This window comes from Xylaria bambusicola (assembly GCF_022495145.1).
Source record: "Xylaria bambusicola strain CBS 139988 unplaced genomic scaffold F5B22scaffold_78, whole genome shotgun sequence".
In the NCBI taxonomy this organism is placed as follows: domain Eukaryota; kingdom Fungi; phylum Ascomycota; class Sordariomycetes; order Xylariales; family Xylariaceae; genus Xylaria; species Xylaria bambusicola.
Genome location: NW_025953631.1, coordinates 44,274 through 60,290, shown reverse-complemented (window position 1 = coordinate 60,290; position 16,017 = coordinate 44,274). Strand labels below are relative to the sequence as shown.

At 48.8% G+C, this 16,017-nt stretch overlaps 6 protein-coding genes across 6 annotated transcripts; 2 read left to right on the top strand and 4 right to left on the bottom strand.

The window, feature by feature from the left end:
* Window positions 1–271: 271 nt before the first annotated feature.
* Window positions 272–1,129, top strand: F5B22DRAFT_651990 (uncharacterized protein; the record flags this gene model as incomplete). The annotated part of the gene is made up of 2 exons (XM_047979543.1): window positions 272–530; window positions 939–1,129. 2 exons carry the CDS (start codon window positions 272–274, stop codon window positions 1,127–1,129), a joined length of 450 nt encoding a protein of 149 aa, XP_047825396.1.
* Window positions 1,130–1,727: 598 nt separating this feature from the next.
* Window positions 1,728–2,650, bottom strand: F5B22DRAFT_661804 (uncharacterized protein; the record flags this gene model as incomplete). Its single annotated transcript, XM_047980389.1, has 3 exons — window positions 1,728–2,221; window positions 2,343–2,507; window positions 2,575–2,650. 3 exons carry the CDS (start codon window positions 2,648–2,650, stop codon window positions 1,845–1,847), a joined length of 618 nt encoding a protein of 205 aa, XP_047825395.1. The 3' UTR covers window positions 1,728–1,844.
* An 895-nt stretch (window positions 2,651–3,545) lies between these two features.
* Window positions 3,546–5,590, bottom strand: F5B22DRAFT_535483 (acyltransferase-domain-containing protein). The gene is made up of 5 exons (XM_047972778.1): window positions 5,458–5,590; window positions 4,920–5,282; window positions 4,604–4,847; window positions 4,053–4,501; window positions 3,546–3,994 (listed from the first exon to the last, which is right to left on the bottom strand). Exons 2-5 carry the CDS (start codon window positions 5,111–5,113, stop codon window positions 3,634–3,636), a joined length of 1,248 nt encoding a protein of 415 aa, XP_047825394.1. The 5' UTR covers window positions 5,114–5,282; window positions 5,458–5,590; the 3' UTR covers window positions 3,546–3,633.
* A 712-nt stretch (window positions 5,591–6,302) lies between these two features.
* On the top strand, window positions 6,303–8,094 carry F5B22DRAFT_535666 (uncharacterized protein). The gene is made up of 4 exons (XM_047972780.1): window positions 6,303–6,498; window positions 6,706–7,426; window positions 7,583–7,804; window positions 7,998–8,094. The coding sequence occupies exons 2-4, from the start codon at window positions 6,715–6,717 to the stop codon at window positions 8,063–8,065; spliced, it is 1,002 nt and encodes a 333-aa protein (XP_047825393.1). The 5' UTR covers window positions 6,303–6,498; window positions 6,706–6,714; the 3' UTR covers window positions 8,066–8,094.
* Window positions 8,095–9,266: 1,172 nt separating this feature from the next.
* On the bottom strand, window positions 9,267–11,568 carry F5B22DRAFT_535491 (family 72 glycoside hydrolase). Its single transcript, XM_047972779.1, has 4 exons — window positions 11,093–11,568; window positions 10,598–11,021; window positions 9,594–10,497; window positions 9,267–9,531 (listed from the first exon to the last, which is right to left on the bottom strand). Exons 1-4 carry the CDS (start codon window positions 11,171–11,173, stop codon window positions 9,291–9,293), a joined length of 1,650 nt encoding a protein of 549 aa, XP_047825392.1. The 5' UTR covers window positions 11,174–11,568; the 3' UTR covers window positions 9,267–9,290.
* Window positions 11,569–14,089: 2,521 nt separating this feature from the next.
* Window positions 14,090–15,569, bottom strand: F5B22DRAFT_640094 (Clavaminate synthase-like protein; the record flags this gene model as incomplete). The annotated part of the gene is made up of 5 exons (XM_047977810.1): window positions 14,090–14,588; window positions 14,670–14,839; window positions 14,892–14,965; window positions 15,019–15,249; window positions 15,311–15,569. The coding sequence occupies 5 exons, from the start codon at window positions 15,567–15,569 to the stop codon at window positions 14,090–14,092; spliced, it is 1,233 nt and encodes a 410-aa protein (XP_047825391.1).
* Window positions 15,570–16,017: the final 448 nt, after the last annotated feature.

Genomic DNA, 16,017 nt, shown 5'->3' with positions numbered 1-16,017 from the left:
TGCCAGCAAGACAAATATGGCATACCCACCACTCCGCGATAGGAAATTTCATTATGGCGATCATCAACTCTCCCTCAGTCAAGGCGCAAGCTACACATTTCGAAAATCCCCTCGCACATCAGTCCATATATATCCCCTAATAGCGCAAGCCGTATTTTAGACCTTGATCGACATCGTTAGGACGTGGGGTTGGATTCTCTAGAATGTTAGATACATATCGAACATTGCATTTCTTATGCTATCTGAAGAAGTTTACCAATAATACATGCACATGCAGGCAAGCACTAACGCGACACGAGGTCGAATACTTCAGCATATACGCAATTTGGCTCCGAAGACAAAGGAAGACGCGGAACTGATCAAAGGCGTCACTACCCCTCACGACTTTTGGGCCATGGTGTATAACCGCTTTCCCATCCCACGTATGTGGGACAACTACTTGAAGCCAGGAAAATCAGCCGCCTTCACGACGCTCGGCGCTAGTATCTGGCACCTCATCCTCGCGTGGCGGGACATTGAGCGCGTTTGTTGTAGGTCCGTCGCTCTCTTTTTCGGTAGTTATTGACGCCTTTAGTTGGGCAGATGACGCGAGGGTTTACTGGAAAAGATAAATGTTGCAGCCAAAAAAGATGCCCTTTAATTATCAAAAGGCCAAAATGTTGGTCGAGCTGGGACCGGACGTTGCGCTGATGTGAGAGAAGCAAGGGTGTTGTGATGGAGAGTGCCCAACTGCATTGCAAAATCTGCATGTTGGGTCTTGCAGTTGGCTTCGGTAGAGATACATTCTGTAAGATTTGGATGCTCACCCTATATACCTTTGAAATATGTTGAAATACTAGGTTATGAATGGTATACAGTATAGTATATTGTTTTAAGGAACAGCTTAGGTACAGTAGTGTAGGACCTCCGTTTATGACTATATATTCATGAGATGATAGTCCCGGATACGCAAGCTTCTACCTTCATAGCTATGCTCGACGTGATCATGATGTGTTTCAACGGGAGAATGGAACGAACTACGCGACAGTGGAAAGAGCTTCTGGCAAAGGTTGGCCTTGAAGTGGTGAAGGTGTGGACATCGCCTGAAGATGCTGCTGGTGGAGTTGTAGAGGCGATTGTCAAGGAATGAAAATCCAGAGACATGAGAGCGCACATCCATTTGCTTCCAGTACTACATAGTCTCTAACTTACTGAATAATATTTTTGATGTGCTAAGAGTACCGTAGACTTATAAGGCTAGGAATGACCACTGCTTAATGACATGACCTTACTGTAGCCAACATCTCGAAATTTTGAAGTTCGTTCTAAGAAGTAGGTATATATATAATGATGCTACATAAAATAGTCATATTCATATTTCTACTATGCTATCATCAAGATCGACACCTGCTTTGAAAAGAGTGTGATCGGATCAAGAAAGGTAGCCGTTTATGGTTAAGCTCACGCGTTGATGTCGCTACCTCTCTTGCTTCTTTTGGTTTTGGAACCAACAAGACGTTTCCTCGCCCCCCTCTCTGATACGGCCTATTTAATAAAATTTCAAGCAAAGGACAAGCATTCTTTGTTGAAAACGAGTGACATCTGGGTCATCCTCGGGGATGGGGTATTGCAGGTTGATCTTATAGATAAATTTATAGGCGGATTGGGGTCGAACACATTTCAATTGCCTTAACTACGCCTACGATGTGGCTTTAATGAGGCCTCCTCTTCTTCCTCGCCGTCGGCATCGCTGCCTCCAGCAACACTCCTGTCGTCATCGAATTATCAAGGTAGCAAATTCTATTTAAATCGGTATTGAGTGCTGCCATGTTGATCCCAGGCTTTCAAAGGCGAGGCTCGCGACACTACTGGGGGTTTTCCTGAAACTTGCATTTGAACCGGCAGTCCGCAACGCGGTGGTCCACCTTTTCAGTAATGTCGCAGCCCTTGGCGCTAGAAAACTCATAACCCGTGTAGGCAAACTGAAAAAAGTCGGTGCCCCCGAAACCGGCGGTGAAGAGAAGATAGTATGGCAACAACATACTCGTGCCGTTCCCGAGATTCTTGACCTCCCCATCCTTGATAGTCCAGTCTTGCTCCTTGAAGAACATGCGAAGCTCGACGTCTGTAACCTCGATGTGAAACCTCAGGTCGTTCTGTCCCTGGCCTTTGTTCCTGTACCACTGCTCGACGTGGGCATTGCATGAGTCGAAGGGGGGTATTTCGCCGTTATTACCCGTGACTTTATGAGCGGGTGAGCTGGACGAGAAGCCGGCAAGGGGGATGAGGGTAAGATGTTACAGTACAGTACTATATAGTGAGTACAGAGACGTCAAGCCCTCGACTTGATAACTCGTCGTTACCTTTTGGTAGCGTAATGGCATAGGTACTGCACTCCTTATGTCGTTCCGTGACATAAGACGAGTTTGCATCTTGCGGATCTTGGCAGATGTTGTTCAGAAAGGGACTGTATATGAAAAATACAACGAGTGTGAGTTCAGAGACGGCCTTAGGATTGGTGATGTAGACTGTAATCCTCGGTTGCTGATGGTTACTCAAACGCAGAAAATCGCGAGGGCCTCGGCATCTCTATACTGAATGCTGCCTCATACATAGCCGTTAGAGATGCGCCAGCTCCCAGATCACCCTCGAGATCTAAGGTGAGTTTCATATTTCATGTAAATTGCCAGGAACTGTTTAACGAGTGCAATGAAATCTCTTATTGTTGCGCGATTGTCAAAGAACTTGCAAGGGAGTGTAGTATTATAACCGTTACGCTTTACAAAAGGTAGAAGGACCATATTGGGTCGAGACCGTACGCGTCTACACTCAACTATATGGTACTGCAATACTGATTTATCACACCCTAACCATACCTAGTCCACCTACAGGGGTCCACGGCATGCGATATAAGCAAACAGTAGGCAGTTGGGTATTAAACAATGAGGCAACAGGGAACTAATAAGCAACGGGATTCTTAGATTATATGAAGTCTAAAAGAATGAAAAGGAGAGTGGCTATGCAAGATTAAAGTGGCAAAATGAAAACCAGTAAAGAACTATATAGTAGATATTTACTTACTTGCCTATCCATGACATCTCAAGAGAGCGCCACCCTATTCTTTCCCTCTTTCCCGCCTCTTTCATTTTCTCTTTGTTCCTAGTCATTCAGCTGTTGTCACATCAAAATGATAAACAGTCCACGAACCTTTGAAAAATCTTCGAATTTCATCAACGGCTATGTAAATGCAACGAATCCAAAACTCCCTCAGTAGCAAACCCGGACCCAAACCCGAAACTGAATATAGACCTAAACCAGAATCCAAAACCCGTAGACTTTATCATTGTAACCAAGCACTCAAGACTCCGATCTCATGCGTCCGTTTGCCTTCATACGCTATTTTCTCTCCATTGCTCTCTTTCCTGTGTATAGCACTTCCGCCTCGTATCGTTTCGTTTCGTCATGTATATATCGTCTAGCCAATTTTTCTAATTGGCTTACTCTCTTCCCGTTTACTATAGGCTATGAAGTCGACTGTCGAAGATTCAGCTGGACCTCACGAACTTTGGAATCTCTTGCCGATCCAACTGATTCAAAAGCTTGGCATGGTGATGGTCCGTACATCGAAGGACTAGCTCCATGCCAAGGCGTCGACTATCTAACCCGAACGATCAAGCGGACCGCTTTGAGGATGATGTTGAAAAAGAGTCCAAAGGTCCCAACAAGCATGTATATCTTGATGAATTCCCACCAATACTGCGTCTTGACCTCAGTTTCGAGATGCCCTTTGATACCAGCACCATTGGCGGGGAATCGACCAGTTGAGACGTATTGCTCCATGAGCTCGTCCTTTTCGTACCATCGCTCGCGAAGCCACTTGTCGAATTCTTCTTGGTTTTCTAACGGTATATCCGCTAAAGCAAAGCGACGCCAGTAGAAGTTGACTGATTTCGGTGGGCGACCTTGGAAAAATGTGCTAGACAGGGTGAAATAGTCTTCACCGTATCCTCCACGACTAGGGAGCATTAGTTAGTGTCACAGTCGGTATCTTCAATTAGGGTACTACCACTCACGGGACACCTTCGTAGGCGACGGTACAGTCATAGACATAGTCCACAGTACCCTTAAGCTCGGTGAGACAGAAGTACATGCCGGTGCTCCTCGGTAACATGACGTGCTGAGCATCTTTGAGACCAGTCTTTTCGGCCCAACTAGCGGACTTCTTTCTCCCATTGCCCGACAGATTAGTGCCCTCTGGGAACAGTAGAAGCCACATGGGGTCCAGATAGCTCTCGCCGTCAGGGCCGGTATAGCGCATCTTCAGCTTCTCAAGACGGTGGGCGAGTCGGGGGCGATCGACAGCCATCTTACGGGACATGAATATAAATCCAATAAACATACATCCAGGCCCGATAATAGGGATCCACTTGAGCGACTCCTTGAGAATGATGAAGATGTGACCATGCATCTGAGGGATGCTCGTGTACCCGATCCACCAAAGATACAACCAGTCTGTATAGATCTACGCCATAAAAAAAAGGCTAGTCAGCGGGGCATGCACAGGGCTTGATACTACTTTGCGCAAGAGAGAGAGAGAGATGGAGAGACAATAGTGATGGCTCACCTGGTGGTTTGCTATCAAGACCATGCGCTCTGGAAAGTTGCACTGCACCCTGCCATCCGGGGTCAAGCTCAGCTGTCCAGCAACCGAGGCATCACCGCTGATCCTAATAATGGTAGGAGCCCACCATTGGGTCATGGTGGTGATCAACAGGCCAAAGTTGGCCTTGGTCAGGGACATATAGGCATCGTAGAACTGGCGGTTGACGAAGTAAAGCGGGGCGCCGAGAAACTGGGAGAGGTGCACACTGCATGTATCGAAGAGTCAGATACGGTATGTTCAGACCGGCGCACCCAAGGACATGAGCAGGGCGACATACGCAAGAATACCAGTGCCGAAGTATATCGAGAAGGTGAGGGCGCGGAGGTAGGATCTCAAGCGACCGTACTTAGCCTCGCCGGAGGGATGTTGGGTCTTGGGGTCGAGGACAGGATTCGTAGATGTGACAGAGGGTTCGGGTTTGGGGGCCTCGCCGGCGGGCCGAGGACGCTGGCGCAGTTCGGATGTAGTCATACTGGCGGCAGGGAGTGGTTGGGATTCGGAGTCTCGGGGACACGTGCCTGTCGGGTTATGCGCACGTGTTGGAAGATGGCGAGTCGGCACGGGCAGAGTTACTAGGCATGTGAGAGCAGGGAGCGAGGTGAAATTTCGAGGGTAGTGGTCACAGAAGAGCGTGATAATTCTAACAAGATAACGGGCGTGTGGGTTAGCAGAATGATAGGTGGGCAGTGGTAACGAGTCAAGACGAGATGGGAGCGATTGGGGTCACATGAGGTTCGATCGCGATGGGACGGTTAATAGGGCTGCCTAATACCACCGGCCAGGTTAGAGATAAGATAACTGTGTATAATACCTACCTCTAGATGTAGCGATTGTCTTGTCTTGTAGGTATTGGATATAAAGAGGGTATATAGGGTAACACTATGTGCAAGACAGCAGCTCGAAGTAAGGACGGATTTCGGTGGCCCCCGCGAATGTGTGTTTGTGGGCGTGGGACGGAAACGACTAGATCAGGTCTACGATAATGCTAGCTCCAGCGTGTCGATGAGCTGGGGAAGGATGGAACGAGGGTTGAACACAGAGCGAGAGAAAAGAAGGAAAATGTATAAATGAACAATGGCATGCTTTGAGGAAAATATGTTTGCTGTGCTAGGCGGGCAAGCTGGAGTGCATCGTGAGAGGGTATGCCTCATATCTTAGCTAAGGCACACAGCAGAGGCAGGAAACAAGATGATGATGCCCATGACCCGATGGAGGGGTGATGCTAGTCCTGGTATGGCCTAGTCCCCTCTCTTATTCCCTTTCAATGTTGCTAGCACACTTGGCACTTGGCAGGGCAGGCAGGCACTTACATACATACGGTAGTACATATACGAACATACCTACACCATAGCTACCTAGGTACCGTAGTACTATTTCCTCATATATGCTATGTTGATTGGCCATTGGTATGTAGATCGATAGGCAATATATCATTCTATTTTGAACATGCCACATAGACCTATTAGGTATGATGTGATAGGGAAGGTGATGTGCTCAAAGATACAGTAGGTAACAACTTCAGCAGTACCTTCCAACGGTAGCTGTTTGTTTGATAAGAAGAGCACTGCAAGAGCTGTCGGCACCCCGCAGGTGTCCACCGCCTGATCATGTTCCTTTCCGAATGTTCCTTTCCGAAGGACCCGACATGGCGGGAAGGCGGGCAACCAAACACACCGACGAATCCCGGACTTAGGGAGTAGTCAACTTGACGATGTGGCCATTGCGATTGTATTGAAGTTGTAGATGGGAATACCTATTCCACCAGTGCCCTTGCCATGTGGCTACATATTGTGATGGTAACTGCCTAGGTACCTAATGCTACAAATTACTATAGAAATTCACAAGGATATAGTTAGGTAGGTATCTATGGCATTCTATCTACCTACCTAGGTAGGGATACCCCAAGATATCAGATACCTACTTATCTAACATAGTGCGGCTCCACATTGTCTTCCGAGAATCTGGATCTGTCCACATTAGTTTTGCTTCGGTATTCCCATCTTTCTCATACCTCTCATATCTCTCACTCACATCTCTCACATGTCAAACGGTCGAAATCACAGTTATCCGTCATGAATGACGACTACTTATCATACCCTGCGCGGTCCAACAGCACCATCACCAGCGACCCCAACTCTCAACATATCCTAGTCTTCTTCGTGCCAGGGAACCCGGGTCTCATCGGCTACTACGCCCCTTTCCTCTCAACCTTACGAGACCTCCTCGACTCCAATGCCTCCCTAGCCGCCACCACCAACTTTCATATCCACGGCCAGAACCTCGCCGGCTTCATAGACGAAGACCACGAGCCCTTCACCTCGCAACGCAAGCCTCACAATCTAGAATACCAAATCCAACACATCCTGACAACAGTAACCAGCCTGCGCACCCCCTCCGGGCCGAAGCAGGGCCAGCCATACGACCATGTTCTTCTCGTCGGCCACTCGGTAGGCGCGTACATCGCCCTCGAGACATGCCACCGCGTCCTCCGCGATCCGTCTCTCGCGCCCCACACAAAACTCTCATCAGGCATTCTCCTGTTCCCCACTATCGAGCACATTACCGATTCCTCCAATGGGTGGAAATTAAACATGCTACGCCAAACCCCACTACTCGGCGACAATGCCTATAGGGTCGCTCAGGGCTTTCTGCGGTTGTGGCCTTACGATACGCTCCACTGGTTCGTGAGCAAGGCTCTCGGCTTCCCGCCTCATGCTGCCGATGTCACGACGCGGTGGCTCAAGAGTCGGGATGGCGTTTGGCAGGCCCTTCATCTTGGCATGGGTATGTGGGTTTGACATTAGTGTGCATTCACTGCTTTTTGAATTCACTCAGTTACTCCCGATTCATCCTCTGCCCCTTCTGCACACAAACGCCTACGCACTTCAACTCATAAAACATAATACCAAGTCATCAAAAGCTAACCACAATGGCTTCAAGATGAGATGCGTGTAATCCGCGAAGACAAGTGGGACAACGAGCTGTGGGATATCGACCAGTCCAGTAAATCCGCCATACCGAGATTTTACTTTTTCTTCGGCCGTCGAGATCATTGGGTCGCCGACCATTACCGCGACGCTTTCATAAAGAAGCGGTCAGAACAAGACAAACGGACTCGCCTCATCGTCGACGAGGCCGATCTCCCTCATGCCTTTTGTATCGGTTAGTTCATTTTCATATCTTCTTACTTCATTTATCCTGAACCTCGTCTTTTTTTTTTTTTCTTCATACCTTGTTTTCTTATGATCCGTATTCGCACTACACATACAACTTATAAGCGTGCCAGTAGATACGCTTTGTAAGCAGATCAAGAGGAAACTCAATAGCTAACGATAAAATCTTTCATTATATCCAGAGCATAGTGAGCCCGTCGCTCAAAAGGTGTATGAGTGGATCCTCGAGATGTTCGGCACTCATACTTGAATCCAACTATGGAGAGTACTAGTACATCAGACCAGGATATCGAGATGTAGTTTGGGGCTATGCACACCTGAATAACATTACTTTCTGGATACCGGGTATTACGTAGAGATCTTTCAGGCCTCGAAGAAGTTGACTTGGGGCCAAGATCTGGGGTTCTGACTGACAATACGATTGGTAGCTCCCCTTCTCCGAACCGTCCCCCAAAATACATAACATACATGCACATAGATATGCACAGCGTTTGATAGACAACCGTATAGAATAATGCATATTAACATCAGCGAGCATACATGACACCGATACCTCTCCTACATAACCCTTCCTGGCCCCCTTTTCTAGGCCTTACGTCTCGTCTCTTCAGCACACAACATGAAACAGAAAATCACCATTGCTCTTGAACAAATTAAGTAGTGAAAATATCTAATAAACCTTCCAATCAATGCGATATAATATTAAATTACGCCCGTGTTCAAAGAACCTCCCTGTGAATATAGACTACAAGTATAGCTCTCCATATTCAAATCCGGCACTCAATCTCTCCATTTCCTCGACCGAGCCAGTTTGGTTATCCACCCATATTCCAGCAACAAAGGATCCTCCTCCGGCTTAATCATACTCAGCCAGCGCCAAAGTAACCCCGCTACGAATCCATCATCGCAAAGAGGATTAATTAAAAAGGGGCGAATCTTGATCGTGTGTGCTGTGACGGATTGTCTGTGCGGCAATGGGGGTGCGACTGCGGCGTGGCCTGAGCACGGCTGTGCTGAGGATGAGATTGAGCTACCCGTGCTACATACTCCGAAGAGAATGACGCACGTTCGAAAATGTCGTATAAAAAAGTAAGAATCATCTGCCTTCTACGCCTTCTTACGTACCCTACCTACCTCCTCCACATAAACTCTCCTATCAGTTCATCGAGCACGAAGATCAAATTACAAGGTCAGATGACAAAATCACACAGCCTTCAGAATGAGTAGACTATACTTACGCAAATGCAATTCAACGCCAGACAAGAATTAATAATGGAGTTCTATGTTCTAGATTCCAACTTCACCCCGTACGGGGTAGCTGCAAGAACATACATATCCTACAAATATCAAAGAGGCCACGCCAGGGAAACACGCGATGGAAACCGAACCAATAACCTTCGCCGTTGTCATGACAATGTCTATTTGTAGAGAAAACGCCAACGAGAAAAATGTGCCTTCTTTACACAACAGGTCCATTACAAAGCAACCATGGCGGCACCGGTGCCCATGGCAACGAGCACATATAGACCAACGGCCATGCTACCCAAAGTAAAAACTGGGCTGGATGGGATGAGACCAGGAGCGGCATTATCACTCGTCTCCGAGCCGGAGCTAGAGCCAGATCCAGATCCAGATCCAGAGGCACCACCCACGTTTGCAGTGGCTGTAGCAGCTTGCGCAACGGCGGTGCTAGCCTTGTCAAGAGCTGACTCGCACCTGTGCAATTTGTAATTAGCATATGATCATAGAATGAGTACATGTATATCCAAGTAACTTACGAGGATGCGACTGAAGGGTTGCCCTGAACCTCAGCCATACCGTCAAAGTCACAGGCGTAGGATCCCTTGTTCTGGTTGTTGTAGAAGGCGTCAAGAACGTGACCAAGCTGTTCCTTGGGGTTGCACATGCTGTAAGGGCCATAGACGCCAGCCTCGGGATCATGCTTAATGCCCGCGCAAGCCTTCTCGTCCTTCTCACAGATGTAGCCGAAAATTTCACCGTAATCCTTCTTGTCAAGGTTCTTGGCAGGTGCGCAAGAGAGGGACTTGAACATGCAGTCACAAAGGTTGCTGTCCGGGGTAGGAGGAAGGGTCTCGCCGACCTTCCAGTTCTTCGAAATACCAGGGCAAGCAGCAGGAGAGTTTGTGGGCTTGTAGGCGCTCAAGGAGGTGGAGCTGGGGTCAACGGCGGCAAGCTTGCTCTTGAGGACATCGTAGTTCTTGAGCGTCTTGACTTGGTCACCAGTGACCTTGGCAACACCATAGTCGTTCTTTTCCTCGTGGAACATGTAAACAATACCACCGCTGAATACACCAGTCATCTTATCCGAGTAGAGGGCAGTAGTATCATCCCAAAGGCGGCCTTCAGCGCCACCGACCGTGTTGCAACCGTATTCGGCGAAGAAAACGGGAACCGAGTAATTAGAGAAGAATTTGACCTGAACATCGTAGCCGGACTCCTCGAAGCTGCTCTTACCACACCATGAGTAGATGTTGTAGCCCCAGAAGTCAATGGCCTCTTCTTCTTGACCACAGTTGAAGAATTGGGCCATGTCAACACGAATTTCGGCATCATCGTTGGCAGCATAACCAACACCCATCCAGCGTCCACCATCAGCCATCTTGTCGGCGATATACTTCTTGGTATCACGGGTGGCGGCCTTGACGTAAGCAGAAGCACCAGCTTTAAATGACAAGTTAGCGGTTAAAATGAAGTGATGGCGCTAAGTGTGAAGAGCAATTGCTTATCGCACCTAGGAAAATAGATAGACATAGAAACTTACTGTTGGTAGCATTGTTGGTGACTTCGTTGCCGGAGAAGAAGCCGATAGTATTGTCGTATTTGCCGAGGTTGTCAATAACCCCCTTGTATCGCTCGAACAACTCGACATTCCAGACAGGGTCGTCACGGTTGATGGACAAGAGAGGGTCGCCAAGATCAGCGATGACATAGATTCCTGCATCGTCGAGCATCTTCATACAGGCCGAGTGGTCCTTATCGGGGTTGATGGCGTAGGTTCGGATAACATTGACACCCAGCTTTTCGAGAAGGGGAATATCTCGCTTGCAAACCGATGCGTCGGCAAGAGGGTCGACGTACTTGTTGCTACCCGACGTGTCACCGCCAGGGCCGGTGCCAGCCTCCTGCTGGTAAGCGATGCCCTTCAAGTAGAACTGGTCACCGCTCTTGGTGAAGAATTTAGATCCCTGTTTTCACCGCGACCGTGTCAGTCTGCGTCCAAACCCACTAGCCATTTGCACTGCTAGCATAAGCTTACCTTCACAATGATGGGTTCTAACGAGGCGTTGGCGGCGGCCAACAGCATGGACGAGGCCAAAGCCGTGCGAAGAAAACCCATGGTTATTAATATGAATTGCCTTCTTGCTGTATCAAAAGGTAAGGATTGCTGAGATGTTCGAGGTTTAACGTCCAACTGAGCTGTCGCCAAGCGTGTCGGTCCCACGATTCCAAACTAGCCTTGGTTGAGATTGTTCTGGTATGCTGTTTGTTTGTCTCAAGCCTCGTTACTGATATAAGACACAGAACTCTGCAAGTGGCCGCTGATTAAACTGTATAGTGGTAAACAACGAGAGAGTGTGTTGCGGACTCTTGACCTGGAAGAGTGCCGAGCGAGCTGGTTCAGACTAAGGAACGTGAGAGAAGTTGGATATCTGGGGACTAAACGAGTGTCGTGTTTCTGACTTCCTGCTGAGCGGGCGATGTCCAACTGGATGACGCAGTCCAAGAGTCGGAAAGGGATAAGACAGAAACAGAGAGAGAGGGAGAGAGAGAAAAACAGTGGTGTGAAGAGGATTAGGTTTTTGAGGTCGAGATGTAGGGGAAGGTCGAGCTGGTAGAAAAAGGGTGAAAGAAATACGAGGTCATCTCAACCAGAGCCTAGGCAGGGAGTACCTACTACACTAGGTAGATACCTGCCTTCTGATCTCAGAAAGGTATCTACCTCTGCTGTTTCCCCTGTACTACCTACTCAGTATGGCACCGTGCTAACTGTTGATAGGCCAGATAGGTGCTGGATTGCAGGGCAGAGTAGGGTTGTTAAAGCCTTGGAATGGCAGACTCCTTGAAGCAAATCACCAGCCTTTCCACACACACACACACACACACTGTGTCAGTACTTTACCGTCCACCTAAGGAAGTACCTGCCCAATCATCACAGGTACCTTTGGTATCTGTATACTATGTGTACTGATCATCTCCCAACCCACACTATCTACACCACTTAGTATGTGCAACTTGGCGCGTCCGTCACTCGGCACTAGCGTGCTAGGTTTCGCCTCTCCGTTCGAGCTTCTGGCTAGAATACATAGTAGGTGTCTACAATAAAAGTACCTACACCAACATTCGCGGTTGGCAACGCCCAAAGGTCGAAGGTAGGTAGGTAGTAAAGGGGGCGTCTCGCTGTGCCAATTTACATGTGCAGTTAGCTGTATTGTTCTGTGTGATTGCCCAAAGAAGATAGACAATTGCCCGGGTGGGCAAGGTGGGGCTATAGAGAGGTTCTGTGGTGGGGCGCGCACCCCCCTGATCTGCCAGCTTTAGTGTACTTAGCACATGCACCTGGTCCCTGTATTGTTGCCCACACTCGGCTAAAAGCGCACTAAAACATGGCTGGCCAGACTGGCTATTGGGCAGGCTCAGGGGGCCTCGGCAGGGTGGGCACGATCAATCGACAGGGGTACTTTCCCGCCAATGCAGGAACGCTCATCACCAACCAGACACCAACCCTGCACCAGACAAACAGGACAAACAATAGGAGGTCTTGGAAATTGCCATCCGCAAGGGGACACCAACAAGCGAAGTGAAGAAACACATTTTCATGGCGGTGTACCGCATAACAGCCACGCTTCTGGGCACCTTGGGCCTGATCTGGGCAGGATCTGGGCACTTAGTGTAATAGGTATTGTATGGGCTCAATACCTACCTATCTCTTTCGTCTTCTCCTTCGAATCAAGTGGGATGAATCATGGCTTAACGTGGTAGGTTCTCACTAAGTACGTACACTAAGTCCGCGAACACATGATTCTAACGGGCTGCTGGTTCTACTCAAGGTGTCAAGTCCACTCCTCAGTCCCTAGGACAAGTCGGAGGGCAAGTCGGAGGACAAGTGTTAGGTACCTACTCAGTAAGTAGTGCGTCCGACAGTTAGTAGTGTATGTACTAATGAGTAGTAATTACTAGCACTTTGCTGGAAGCGGCGTCTTCATTCGAATGCCAAGGCTATCTGGACTGATCAGACGCCTTCTAACGATTCACGTACAAAATCCATCTTCCGTCCTGGTTCTGCTCTCATCTGCCTCCAAAGAGACCTAGGACAGACCAGAAGACAGTCGCTACCCATGAATATGATATGCCTGTGATTTTCAGGGAAGTGGGAAGATAGGGAGCAAGCAATCCATTGATCTCTCCCGACTCCTACACGTACGTATGTACATATGATTTCATATCCACCTATCCAAGACTTAAACATCCCGTAGCTGGCGTGCAATGACGCGTACCATTCTTCCGCTCACTTAAACTCGGCCGGTTCATTGGTTTCAAACATGAGCTACACCGGATCGTCTAGCATGGCAGATCTCGGCAGATCTTGGCCCACCGCCGTATCTTGGACGCTACACAGCCACCGCCGAGGCTCTACCGATCTCCACAATGCCCGTTAATGCCATCGACTATCACAACTTCCGCCCGGCTTCTGTTCAGTCCTGTCCACATATCGGCCCAGTTTTTCCCACCCTCTGTTTACTTACTGCATTCTCCGTCTCTGTCCGTCCGTTTCATTCGTGGACCTGCGACAGAGTCATGGGAATGAGGATATGCAACAAATTGCGTAAGCATGTAACAGATTCATGGACCGGGACCACCTGCTAGCGAGGCTGTCGGGCCGTCTACACTGGGCCTTTTAGAGCCTTCCGAGACTGATTATGTACCGTGTAGAAATGTCATGTTGCGTTGCAGCACAGCTAACAGGGAACTACATAACAAGGAGACGGCAGTTATTGGTTTGCACTGCAAGACTGGATTACACTTGCTTGTCTCTGCTGAGCAATCCCTCTAGATCCCTCGTCATCTAGACCTATTTTTCACCTCTATGACGCTGACGAATTCAATGGGACTTGCCATTTTGGGCAGTGGACTTATTGATCTATTCTATTCTACCTCTAGGATTCTATACTTTAATGCCTTGATCATTTGCACCAAACCCAAAGATTCACGGGCAGGTAGGTATCAGCTAGGAACTGAGAGGCCTGCTTCCCAATCACTCGCCCTCGTCACTCTCTATGACGAAGGCGGCTGAACCATTGCTAAACTTTGGTTCCACATACTCCGGCATGGGCGCCACGGGGTACTGCTTATTTACTATCTTCTTCGCCTTTGTCCCGAATGACGCTTCCCAAGGTGTCTTCATCGTCTTAGGCACCTCCCAGCTAAGTTCTGAATTTCGAAGCCAGAGACGGACAAGGTGTCGCGTAGCAGAGTCGCTGTCTTCATAAGGCTCACGCGCATGTAGGACACTCCAGTTGTTGATAAATATCATGTCACCCTGCTGTGTGGGCAGTCGTATCTGCTGCGCCGCGGCTGTGTCTTGTACCAATGCCAAGGCTAGCTTCTGTGCTGGGAGCAGACCGGGAATTCTACCCGCCTCCATGGCCGGATGAGGTCCGATACGACCCGGATCAACTGACATAACAAGATTCCCTGATTGGAATCCGAGGAGCGGGCCGAGAACAAATGGTGCAGCTCCTGGTCTTGTGCTTCTGGCTGGCTTGTGAGCATGATGACTGGCCGCTATGATGAAAGATGTTATATGTGACTATATCGTCAAGGTAACGACTCACATTTGTATAGGCCACTTAGGTTCTGCCAATACATGTACTGCCCAAGGCTGGATCCTCATCAGAGCGTTATACACGGCTGCTGCCGATGCCACACTTGTTTGGCCGCCCTGAGCGGCACAGTTGCGGATATGAATGGCCAGAATCTCGCATCCCATGTCGTTGTGGAAAGGCTGATAAGCTGCATTAGTGCCATGACCGTTTAATGAGGCAGGATGGTCTTACAAGACCCTTGTTTGTGTGGATTCCATGACGCTTTGCGCGGGGAACGGTCCAGAACTTGGACTCGTACACATGACCTGATACGTTCGTTCAGCATTGTTTGGTCAAAACGTCGGACTCATAGACTCACTCAGCATCGCACCCTTGGCATTTTGCATTCCTCTTTGATCACCAATGTAGCTGGCGAGTCCGAGGAATATGATGGTATTATCTTCTGCCGAGTGCTTTTCAGGTGCAAGTCCTCGGACAACACAGATGCCGCTTCCTCGGTGAATATTGACCGCACAATCCCTGAGTTGAGAACCCAAGATAGGAAGAGGGAAATTTTCATTGCTTACTTCGTTTCCGTCTAGTCCGAGACCTGTCGAGTAAGGGTCAGTCTTGTTCCTACCAACGCTTAGACTTTGGATAATGTGCTATACCGAGGAAGTGCTTGAGGGCCTGTTCTATCTCAGCTATACCCGCCTGTCCTAGTTCAAGAGCTGGCGGTTGAGAAAGCACATCATCTTCCGCAGACCACACGGCAGGGCCCTGGATTGAAGGAGGAAATCCACGTGGTGGCTGAGCTGGCGTTTGGCCATGGGACGAGGGGGACATTGCAAGCTCCTGCTCTCCATGATCCGGCCAACCTCCAAGGCCAGTGAGACCGTGAGAGATCGCTGGACAGATATTAGTCGTCATGTTTCCTGTCCAAGAAGGTAGTGCAATCGATGATATCTCCACGGAGCCAAAAAGGCCTGATGCTGGCCATTGTCAGACCCATTTATACTGAATACTGACCTAATCAGATCTGCCGGCGTCCTGAACATCGATCGTCAATGTCAAACTCCAATTTCTGGCGCAACGTCGCGCTCGGTTGCCAGCGTCCACAGCTTACATTTGGTTTGCTGTTTTTGAGCAAACTTGCAAAGACCGAAACACCAACGCCATAGTCGAACGTTGCTTCCGAGAGACTGGTACGTGGTGACATGACGTCTTGAGCCCCTGTGTCCCAGTGATGTGGGAAAAGCACAGCGTCTTGTGCCAATTGTAGCTTTGCCTCTTTTGAGACGAAGACTACATTCAAAACTATTCGATTGCATAACGCGGATTGCAGCAGTAAACGAGTCTTGTTTGTAGGTTGCCGAGC

Coding starts and splice junctions, on each gene's coding strand:
- F5B22DRAFT_535666 (XM_047972780.1), top strand. CDS start 6,715: ATGAATGACGACTACTTATCATACCCTGCGCGGTCCAACAGCACCATC. Junction 7,427..7,582: donor GGCCCTTCATCTTGGCATGG/GTATGTGGGTTT, acceptor AATGGCTTCAAG/ATGAGATGCGTGTAATCCGC. Junction 7,805..7,997: donor CCCTCATGCCTTTTGTATCG/GTTAGTTCATTT, acceptor CATTATATCCAG/AGCATAGTGAGCCCGTCGCT.
- F5B22DRAFT_535491 (XM_047972779.1), bottom strand. CDS start 11,173: ATGGGTTTTCTTCGCACGGCTTTGGCCTCGTCCATGCTGTTGGCCGCC. Junction 11,022..11,092: donor TAGAACCCATCATTGTGAAG/GTAAGCTTATGC, acceptor CGGTGAAAACAG/GGATCTAAATTCTTCACCAA. Junction 9,532..9,593: donor AACCCTTCAGTCGCATCCTC/GTAAGTTACTTG, acceptor CAAATTGCACAG/GTGCGAGTCAGCTCTTGACA.
- F5B22DRAFT_535483 (XM_047972778.1), bottom strand. CDS start 5,113: ATGACTACATCCGAACTGCGCCAGCGTCCTCGGCCCGCCGGCGAGGCC. Junction 4,502..4,603: donor TCTTGATAGCAAACCACCAG/GTGAGCCATCAC, acceptor TTTATGGCGTAG/ATCTATACAGACTGGTTGTA. Junction 3,995..4,052: donor GTCGCCTACGAAGGTGTCCC/GTGAGTGGTAGT, acceptor AATGCTCCCTAG/TCGTGGAGGATACGGTGAAG.